The 10,599-nt window shown below is 34.4% G+C and overlaps 1 protein-coding gene across 3 annotated transcripts; it reads right to left on the reverse strand.

Annotated features, from left to right (window-relative positions):
• Window positions 1-3,360: 3,360 nt before the first annotated feature.
• On the reverse strand, window positions 3,361-9,988 carry LOC129886578 (uncharacterized). Of its 3 annotated transcripts, none has more exons than XM_055961324.1 (14): window positions 9,891-9,988; window positions 9,406-9,465; window positions 9,111-9,312; window positions 8,890-8,964; window positions 8,669-8,770; window positions 8,516-8,544; window positions 8,173-8,286; window positions 7,080-7,194; window positions 6,559-6,749; window positions 6,337-6,450; window positions 5,651-5,731; window positions 5,298-5,530; window positions 4,472-4,511; window positions 3,361-4,201 (listed from the first exon to the last, which is right to left on the reverse strand). In XM_055961324.1, the coding sequence occupies exons 2-14, from the start codon at window positions 9,457-9,459 to the stop codon at window positions 3,626-3,628; spliced, it is 1,926 nt and encodes a 641-aa protein (XP_055817299.1). In that variant the 5' UTR covers window positions 9,460-9,465; window positions 9,891-9,988; the 3' UTR covers window positions 3,361-3,625. The 3 variants fall into 3 exon arrangements, with proteins under 3 accessions (XP_055817299.1, XP_055817298.1, XP_055817300.1); XM_055961323.1 differs by having other exon boundaries at window positions 9,868-9,982; XM_055961325.1 differs by lacking the exons at window positions 9,406-9,465; window positions 9,891-9,988 and having other exon boundaries at window positions 8,890-8,974; window positions 9,111-9,260.
• Window positions 9,989-10,599: the final 611 nt, after the last annotated feature.

Here is a 10,599-nt window from a genome sequence, read left to right on the forward strand (position 1 = left end):
TTCTAACTTTTTTTTTCTAAGTGCTTAAAGCCATTTTGTTTTACCATAGAAGTTATTTTTATATCTCTTATATTTTAACTAAATTTCCAAACTACCTTTTTTATTCTTTTAACCCTAAAATTCAAACACTTATTTTCAACATAAGCATTTTTATCCAAACACTCAACTGCTTATTTATAAAAATAACTTTCAGCACTTCAAAGTTCTAAAAGCATTTCATACATAAAAGTTACTTTTTTTAAGTTCATCCAAACGGGCTCTATATGTTGTTCATGTTGTTACCATTTTAGGAGTATTTTTGTTCAATCGAGTAGATAAAATTTAACTTTTTTAAAAAAATGAAACTTTTACACTTATAGTTACCGTATAAATTAATTGGTACAACTACCAATACCTCTCTGCAGACCAACAAGAAAAAAGTAGAAAGAATTGGTGTAACAACCAATTATACAACATTGCCAATTATTAAAATTACAGATAAGGCACACAGCAGATTAATCATTGTAATTAATAATTAATTAGTGGAGATTATATTATTGCTCAGTTAACTGACAGGTATATATGTCTTGTCTTAGTAAAATGCTTAGTAGTTGTTTTCAACGTGCCTTACGAGTTCTGATGAAGACATCATTGACAAGAATTAACCATTGCCGTTAATGGCAAACTGCTTCATTTTCGAGAATTTATCACTATTTGTCACATCTTTGTTTTTGTAACTGTAGAACTCTCGGTTCATTTTTTATTTGTCATAATTTTCTTTTTGATAGTCAAACTATTAGAATCGAAATATTTAGGTGTCATGCGAAAGCTAACAAAGCAAATTTTGAAAGATCATGAATAAGAAAACAAACGAGAAATTTATCAAAAGAGACACAAACATTTAATGTAGTTCGGTCAATCGACCTACATCCACAAGAGGAGATGAATAATCCACTATTATAAAGAGAGTACAAAATATCGAGTACAAAATATCGAGAGAAATAACTTCACACAATTCATTCAAAATAAAAAGGTGTTTACACAAGTGTTAACATAATACTTGTGTCTCACTATTTCTACCCCTACACTAAACTCTCAAAACTCCTAGGATTACATTGTGGATGCTACCAAGTTGAAAGAAATGAACATCTATTTATAGAGTCATAAATTTTTTCCTACCAAAAAATAAAAGAATTAGTCAAATATGACAACTTTGTGTTTTCCTTTGAAAAGAAAAACTCAATTGTGGTAAGAAACTCACGCAAGTATCCAACACAAACGACATGAACTTTGACTAACATTTTAAGATGTATTTTCTCATCATATTGAAAAAAGTTGCAATTTATAATAATTTTTTTGTATAATTTTTGAATATTTAAATTTTATTTTAAAATATCAAATTAATTTAATCTAATTTAACTTTAAAAATTAATTAAATTGACTCTTAAAAAACGTAATATGACAACTAAAAGGAAAAGGAGAGAATACTTCTTTGTTTTCGTTATATGAGGCTGAAAATCATCTAATTTTCGGTCCAAATTCAATACTTATAGAATAAAGTTTATATAATAAATAAAATACTATATAAAGTAAATCACTTCTTGGGTTAAATGTTCGAAGAACTCGTAGTTGGAAAAAATCAAATGTTAAATATGTCAATTCTTTTTGTAACGAAACAGTAACTCTTTGAACTATTTCCACTACATTTCATGTCCTTTTCCAGATTTTGTTTTGGTTTTCTCACACTTTTAGAATTTGATAATAATCAGAAATAAAAGAAAATCGGTTTTCGATTCTTGGTCTAAATTTTGACATATTTAAAATAATTGTAACTCTTAATCTTCTCTTTTTCATTAAATATTGGTGACGATGAGTCAAAAGAAAATGAAATTTTGGTCAAAAAGACATTTGTTTGTACAAAGCTGCAGAATGAATTCCTAGGAACAGTTGGGAAATTACAAACTCCACACTTCTACACATATTTTTGTGTGTGCATGCGTATAAAGCAAACAAAAGGTAAAATATCCCTTCATAGATTATGTAGGAAAGAAGTTGAGAAACTAGAAGCATATACCTACTAATTGTTTCATTACCTAAAGATTAGCGAACACAACAAGAAGAAAACAATGACGATGTCTCGATTCCAAGCAAGTTAGATATATGAATTCTCACAAATCATGTTGCTTCAATTAAGTTAATCTCCGTCTAATATTATAAAGATAAAAATAAAATGCCTTACAAGTTCTCTATATTTTGTGGCATATATCAGAGGGAAAATAGTACAGTAGCATAGAAAGCCTCTAGCATGGGCCATAGTGGAGTGTACAATAGGTTTAATTTATTTTTCCAAATAATGAAAAGATACAGCTTTTAGGCTATAGTACAAATAACAACTCTTGAAAAGACAAGAAACAACTAAAAATACCAAACAATGTTGATTAAATTATTCCCCCCTAGCCTCATTTTTCTAGGTGAAAATTTGTCCTCTCTCTCTCATAGACATAAGCACATTCTAAATGTCCTCTTAACTATTATAAGAAGCAGAGCCTGCACAAGATTCACTAACATCTTGGCTCATGGATGCTACAATCTCAAAGGAAAATGGTACAAGATCAAGAAGTTTTCGAAACGAAGACTACAATAACAGAAGAGTGTTCTTGAGGAGCTATCCACTTCACTGGGGAGATTCAGTAGAAGATGGAGAAAACAAAGAAGAGGAGGCTGCAACAGTAATGCCAAGAAGTGAAGAGAAGACTTTCATGAAGAAAATATTTATAGCAGTTTTCCATTGGAAAGGAGAAAGAGCTTTAATCTTTCGAAGGCTTAAGCATAAGGTCACTGTTTACTTCATTACTTGTCTACCTGTTGGATTCAAAGCTCCTACAGCAATGATTTCAGCTTAATATCATTTTGTCTACCATAAAAATTGCTATCAATAGTTGAAATCCCACCTACTTTACTAAGCATATATCGTTCATAGTTATGTGTTTTGAGTACAACTGAAAGGCAAGTACAGAAGAGTGGAAATAGTAAGATGGATGCTAACTTAAATAGAAATATGTGTGTACCTTGGTCTTCTGCACCTGAACAAGCAAACCTCTCATCTTCTTAAAACTGATCCACCTGTTAAATTAGTTCAAGCTGCCACAAATAGCTTAAAACCTCGTAAAAGCAACAAATTAATTAGCATAGCTGTATATGCAAACGTGAATTTTTTTGATGCGTTGATCACTAATTTCAACAATTATTTGAAAGAATTAGTATGTTTTTGTTGGATTGCGAATCAACCATAAACCTACCATGCATGCTGTGCACTAACAAATTCTGATTCTGTACCTCTGACATTTGTTGCTAGAATAAAACTAATTCAACAACAGCAGATTACTTCATCGCCATCACAGAGTAAAGAACTTTGCAACAGGAATTTTATTTCAGAATAAAGAGTTCAGAGTCTGTATGAACATGTATTGCCATATTGGTACTACAACAAATTTTACTTTTTAAACAAGTCTTCAGAGTCTGTATACTCCAACTTGTAGCTAGGCTCAGGGGGCTTGTCCCCACCCCAACCCCACTGTTACTATCACCTCCCAGGATATAGGAAAATGAAGTCTAGATGTCTTTTCCAGTCTTCCCATAAGTTCAATCACAGCGGCAATAACACTTTCTGGCACAATATGAGATCAGATAGAGTCTTTCCATGCCTATCGATTCTTCTTGAGCAGTTCACACCTCCATCTAGGATATTACGAACCACAATATTCAAAGAATGGATCCCCCTGACTTCATAAATCTCCACCTCAACATGTTCACTGACCCATTTGTCTCTTCTTTCAATATCATCAGAAGTGGGAAAAGGAGAGGGGTTAAGAAGACTTGAGACGACTTTTTTCACCCATTCTTGAGTAACAATCTTCTTTAGCCTTTCAATATCTGGAGGAAAATATGGGATAAGGGAAAAGTTTATATCATCCCCTTTATCACCAGCTCTGCTATGTGCAAAATCATAGAGAGGAATCTTCCTGTCATGTGGAGCAGGGAAGAGCTGAATTTCTGGTGCACCTTCTTTGTGATTCAAAGTAGTTTCCATTGTAAGTGATTGCAAGACTGACTCGTGGAAAGAACTGGTCTGTATTATGTTTTTAGGGCCAGCCAGATCATCTGATTGAATAATTTTATATCTTGTTGCTGTCATATGCCACTGAACATCTTTACGTTTTACCTGAAAGATATTTGAGAACTCTTTAAAACTTATTCTATACATTATTTAGCAATATAGCATGAAGCAACCATTGAAAGTTCAATAGCACAAGGTAGGAACCACCTCACAATAGAAGAGAACTTTTGTTCTTTTCTGTTAATAGCTATAGGAGAAAAAGCTAATAAATTAACTACATGCAAGTATGCATTCAATGCCATGCATAAACACACAAACACGTGCATAAGCACACATATGCACACACATATATCTGAGAGAGATGGAGAGATATACCAATGCTTTCTCAAGAATGATCTCTTTTTTGTGTCCAGTGCTGCCGTACAATAAAAGAAGAAGTAGAGCATTAATACATGTCATAGAAATATGTTCTTAACAAACAAATGCATTGAGAATGAATTGAGGCAGGAAGATTAAAACACCTATCCATATTAAAAAGAAGACAAGGTACATGTCATGGAAATATGTTTTGACATAATCAAGAAGGGGAATTAAGTCGAGCAAGAGAAAAACTGGGAGGGGGATATACTGAGAGTATGAGACACTAGGTGCTTGAGTGAAGAAACTGCTCTAGTAAAAGATACGCGACGTATATTACAACTTCCACATTGAAGACACAGTGCAGATCAATTGCCCATTAATATGAGAGCATATCATACCATGAAGTCCCTTTACTGGATGAGATGGATTCTCCACAAGAAAATCACTATGTAACAGCAATATATATGATAGGTATCTATCGGAAAGAAAACTTCCTAATTTTCTACCTATCTAATACTAAGAAATACTTTCAACAACTTAACTATTGATTAATGAATATAACAGAAACTATTTTGAGGCACCAACAGTGGCAGAGCCACAGTGCTAGCTACGGATTCGGCAGAACCCAGTAGCTTTGGCTCAAACCCTGTAATTGTCTTAAAAAGTTCTTTATATGTACAAATAATAGATTCAGAACACAGCAGGCAAACAGAATTGTGATCCAGAACCAATAAACTAAAAATCTGGCTCCACCTCTGCTGAACCACGAAATTTACTCATAGCAGTTTTCATTTCAACAATTTTCTGAAATATGACACAAATAAATGATATGAATTAAGACCTGATACCGCCACCACCAGCAGGTCCATTTGTATATAATGCTAAGAACTCTTTTGTAAACTGGATTGCTTGTTCCTTATTCTCAAATAAACCATCCACTCGTAGTCTAATATCTTGACTATCCCTTGGCAAATCTTCATCTATGCTGACAGCTTTCAGACTATCCAGTCCAATGATATAGGAAACTATATGTTTGCTTATGCCAGGGTATACTTCTTCCATCCATGATCTTACCTGAAAAAAAAGCAATTAGAAAATTAAAATTGAAACACTACACTTCTTAATCTAGCATTCCAGGAGCCAAGAATAAAACCATAATAGCAGTCCAGGAAGAATCAGTAAAGACTTGTTTACCAAGAAATCAGCAGCTTTAGCACGTTTAACACACTGATATCCACCATAGGATATCTCTCCCCAGCCTTTCCACCCCTTGTCCTGAATGAGGCAGTCACCAAGTTAGAACAAACAGAAATATCCATCAATCCAGCTAAATAAACCATTGCCTACAAAGAACACTTCCTCATGGGGGAATGGAAGAAAATGATACTCAGAGGAGATAGTGATCTTAAAAGTACAAATTCATCTTTCGTGAACTAGCCAAATGAGATTATAGTGGTGCTACTGTGTTAGGGAAATACACCCATTAAAAGATTGTACGGTCTAATAAGATGCTAAGCAGAGTAACAATAACATTATATTAGGAGGGTACCAAAATTCCAATTAATTGTGAATGGAAGTGTTAGTGAGGGAATTATCTGATGATGCATGGATTCAACAGCTTCTGTCCTGTTTTGGTTCATGAGATTAAGGTCAAAGCAGCAGATGGCATCAAAAAAACTGGTTACAATTACATCTTTGGGCTCTTAAGATTATGAAAACCCAAAATCAAAACAAGATTTTAACGAATGGGAGAAGGCCAATGCAATGGGGTGTTGAGCTTACAAAAAGCACAATTTATTTAACCAAATGTTGCTTTTGGGACCACATGACAACAGAAATGAAGAAGTCTCCACTTTCTCTGTACATGAACAAGAGATTACCTTGGACGCCAGCAGCAACAGTTTATTAGGAGCTGATGTAGATGGCTTTGCCCCAGCACAGAGGACTTTACTGCTTGATAATGTCTGAAATGAAACATCTTGAAAATCTACAACCTGTGCCAAGGAAAAGACAAGATCCTAACACACCTCTTCTCTGATTTAAGCTTTTCATGTACTTTCCCTAATCAATCTAGATAGCCAATAAAACTTGCAAACATTTACCACGTCTGGCGTTATGTAGCTACTAGGATTCCCCACTTCATACAGAAGCTGTTCGGCGCACGTGCTGGGATTCAAAACCCCACCACTGCCTTTCGCCTTTGCTACACATACTTTCCCATCAACGCTGACTTCCGCAAAGGGAAGAGATAAATCTAGGAGATCTTGCAAAGAAATATCACGGTATTTATCTCCTACAGTGAGAGTACAGTCAATGAGTTACAGGTGAAGTGACATAGAACAAGCATCAGAGTCAAAAACTCATAACTATAAGTAAGGGAAGCCAAAGATAAATACTAAATAAAGAGGAACTAAAAATTTTCATGAACACGGTTCAATGGGTATTATACAAGATCAACAAGATACATAGAGAAAAATAAAGTTCGCAAAGTCCATGTTTACTGGGGGCAAGTGGAAGACAACCCCTCCAACCCAAGACTACACCCCACAATATACACACATAATACTCCCTACAAAAGAAAGGTGCACATTCCTGAAATATCGCAATAGAATGAAAGGTACACCTGGATGCATATAGTATCCTCCAGTAAGTTGACAACCACATTCTAGCAGGTGGCCAGCCAGCGAACCTTGGGCAAGCAGGTGCAACTCATCCCAGTTCCAACCGAGCTCATATACCTGATCATAATAGGGACCTTCAGATATTTTTCTAAAGAGAATAGTAACTAATTACATCAGCATAGTTTTGTCCAATATAGTATTGAATAACTAGGAACTAGCCCATAAATAGTGACATAATTGTATAAATACAAAATAAATCCAATTGCATTCACATTCAAAACAACCCAAGGCAATCCCTAGGAGGAGAGTCTTCTGCCTAATTGTTAATCTACTCCAGTTGACAATTTTACTCACACACCACATTTAGCTGCAGTAAGCTTGTTTTATTTTTCCCATCCAGCGTCCACACAAATGAAATGTACTCAAACTTTAGTTGGAGCACTAAAATATCACTAAAAGCCACCCTTTCTGCCTGGTCTTTCAACTCTGATTATCTCACACACAAAAAAAAATGTTCCACCAACCTATTCCATCCAGTCTATTACCGTATAAGATCAGCACCAGGAAGAGGCATGTAGAGAAGCTCAAAAGACTCAGAAGCATGCCCCAATGAATGTGAATTCAAAGACCTCACAAGGCTTCTGCTTCTTTCACTTACATCTTACAAGATAGCTTTGAATCATTTCCACCAGTAAGTGGTAACAAGAAGGCAGTTTCCACCTTATAACTCCGGATGGAGCTAATTTCATATAAAGATGAAAAATGCCCCATCCTTGTAACACGTTTCATGTGCAATTGAAAAGTGTGGTTTTCTATGCTTCCATCATAATAATAGATAAAACTTTGACGAGTCAAAAGAAAATCAGGAAAGCTAACTTTGTCATGAATTTGACTTAAACAAATTTCAATAACTTTACATAATAGCAATTTTCAGTTGCTTAAGATGTGGAAAGGTGAGTAGCTTTTCATCAGCTGTTACTCTCAGAAAGGAAGTGACTCTAAATTACTCCGTAAAAGGATTATATTTGGTACAAGTGAAAAGATAAATGTCAGTGCCAGGGACATTAGAAATGAAAAAGGAATCTACTGTCATACCATTGGGGCTAAGAATAAGGAAGCATCAGCAACTCGAGAAGTAATAATTACATTCGGTCTGAAATTCTGAAGACATTCAACAATAGGAGCTGCTCCTAGATACACACTAACATCCTGCAGAAAAAAACAGGAAAAAGGATGCTACTATAATCGTAATAATAATGTAACCAAGGATCTGCAGAACGAGGATGAAACGATCACTCTATTAAGATTTAACATATGAACCCACCCAGAAGCATCAGAAAAATAAGAAACAAGACCTGCACAGCACAATTTTTGTACTTGATGGAATAAATGATGCTGACATGTACCATTGAAAATACTGTATATTACCAAATCTTACATCAACATGTCTAAGGTGCTCCTCCAAATCTGAATGTACCCCAAAAGAATTCTGTAAGTATGATATGGTTTCTCAGCTTGGAGGAAGAATGAGGAAATGGAAGCCATGCAGTCAGTACATCAGTATATTTCATCTGTCATATTCGAACTTCACCTGATTTGACAACAGCAACTTGATGAGCCAGACCAACAGTTACAGAGATGCCCAGTCCTCTTGCAAGTTGTAAAACAACATCCCGAGCGCCAAATGGATCATCTATTCCCCATATTGCCAAAGAGAAAATATTAATTCGTTGGAGAAAACATAGGCAATTTCTACAGAAAACAAAAAAGAGAAAGAAAGACAGATGAGGGAAGTCTAGGCATATCACATACTTGCACCCATGTTTGTAATAATGCAAACTTCATTCTCCGCAGCCAAAGGTAAGAGCAGTTGCATCCACTCTGAGACTGTACCAAACTGCTAGTTATCAGTTGTCACCAAACAAGCAAATTATCACATTTCTAGCATACTGACAAATAGACAAATGGATAAAGAAACTTGGAATGCTTATCTGTAATGAAACAAAAGTAACTACTTAATAAGCAAAACATACTATGGGGATCATAACCCTTGCCACCAGATTTCATGGCCTGATAGCGCTCAGCGAGGGTGCGCTCTGCTAGGCATTCCAGCACTAAATAATCCAACTCCTTCACCCGCTGAAGTAGTTTTAAAGCCGCTATTGGTCGATCACCTCCAAATCCAGCACCACAACCTATGTAAACCTTTTCCTTTCGCCTTTGAGGATTCACCCTCTGCAATTTCATGAATTATTAAACATGTTGTTAGTTTCCTTTTCCGTCTTTTCATTACAATTGTATGTCTAGTAGTATATAAAAAAAACTAACCAGTCTGATCTCACAGTCATAAATATCAGGTGAGTCACCACCTAGTTCTTCCATTGCAACCTGATAATTACAACACCATGAACAACACCACAAAACGGGTCTTACCATTAGAATTTAGCACTAAGTAATTCCATCTTAATGTAAAAAGTTCAGCATTGCAACTTCAATCAAGTCTGACTCCAAGAACTAATCAATTCCTTCTGCTTAACTCTTTCACTTCATATTGAAGCCAAAAGTTGTAAAAAGAGTAACTTTAATCACTTTTTTTCTGGAAATCATCTAGATCAATCTTAAACAACCACTTGAGCATCCATCCCTTGTCATCTAAACAATTTTATGGATTTATCAAAAAGAACATAGAAAAATAAACAGAAAAAAGAACGAACTTTCTTAGTAACACAGTGATGCATAAAGAAATTGGAATTCAATTGAAATAAAAAGATGCGAGAATCTTGAAATTACAGTTGAGATTGAAGAATTGGTACAAGTATCTGAGTTTTTGGTGATCCCTTTCGCCGTCTCGTTAGAGAATTTTGCCACTGCTGCTACGTCTACTCGTGGCATGCATATCCTAAAGTTTCGGCCAAAGTAGTGAAGGGAATTTTTGTTTATTTCATATAGTTTATAGTTATTTTTTATCAAGGTATTTTTAAATTAAATTATAATAAAAGGTATTTTTGATCATTTTTGTAAAAAATAATAATGAGAAGCTATAGTCTATAGGAGTGGTAAATAGTCCCTCCGATAAAATTGGAAGGATATAGGAGAGGTAAATATGAAGTAAATTCACTAATAACCACTTTTTGATCCGTATTTGAACTATCTCATTTGTTCAAATTTATGTACCGCATTGTTTGAATTTCAAGAGTCAAATCTATTTAGTTTGATCATTTATGTTTTTAGAAATTACGTTTAAAAAAAAGTATTATTCTTTCTGTTCCTATTTATATGTCACCATTTTATATTTTACGTGCATTAAGAAACTAAGAACATGAGTATACTATTCTATTATTATTTAATATTTTTTGAAGTCAAGTTTTCAATCAATGAACATGAATTAATTTATTTTGATCACTTAATTTGACCAATGAACATGAATTATTTACTTAGTTTTTTTTGTTGTTCAAATGTATATTTTCAAGGTCAATAACTCACAAGGGTAAAATAGGAAGAATAATGTCATTTATGCATTAT

Source organism: Solanum dulcamara, chromosome 4 (genome assembly GCF_947179165.1).
Source record: "Solanum dulcamara chromosome 4, daSolDulc1.2, whole genome shotgun sequence".
NCBI lineage: Eukaryota > Viridiplantae > Streptophyta > Magnoliopsida > Solanales > Solanaceae > Solanum > Solanum dulcamara.

What these genes read in the sequence shown, in the direction of transcription:
- LOC129886578 (XM_055961323.1), bottom strand. Translation starts at nt 9,969, where the DNA reads ATGCCACGAGTAGACGTAGCAGCAGTGGCAAAATTCTCTAACGAGACG. An exon ending in GCTGGTGGTGGCGGTATCAG is followed by an intron (nt 4,512 to 5,297) that starts GTCTTAATTCAT and finishes ATTGTACGGCAG; the next exon opens with CACTGGACACAAAAAAGAGA. An exon ending in TCATTCTTGAGAAAGCATTG is followed by an intron (nt 4,202 to 4,471) that starts GTATATCTCTCC and finishes AATATCTTTCAG; the next exon opens with GTAAAACGTAAAGATGTTCA.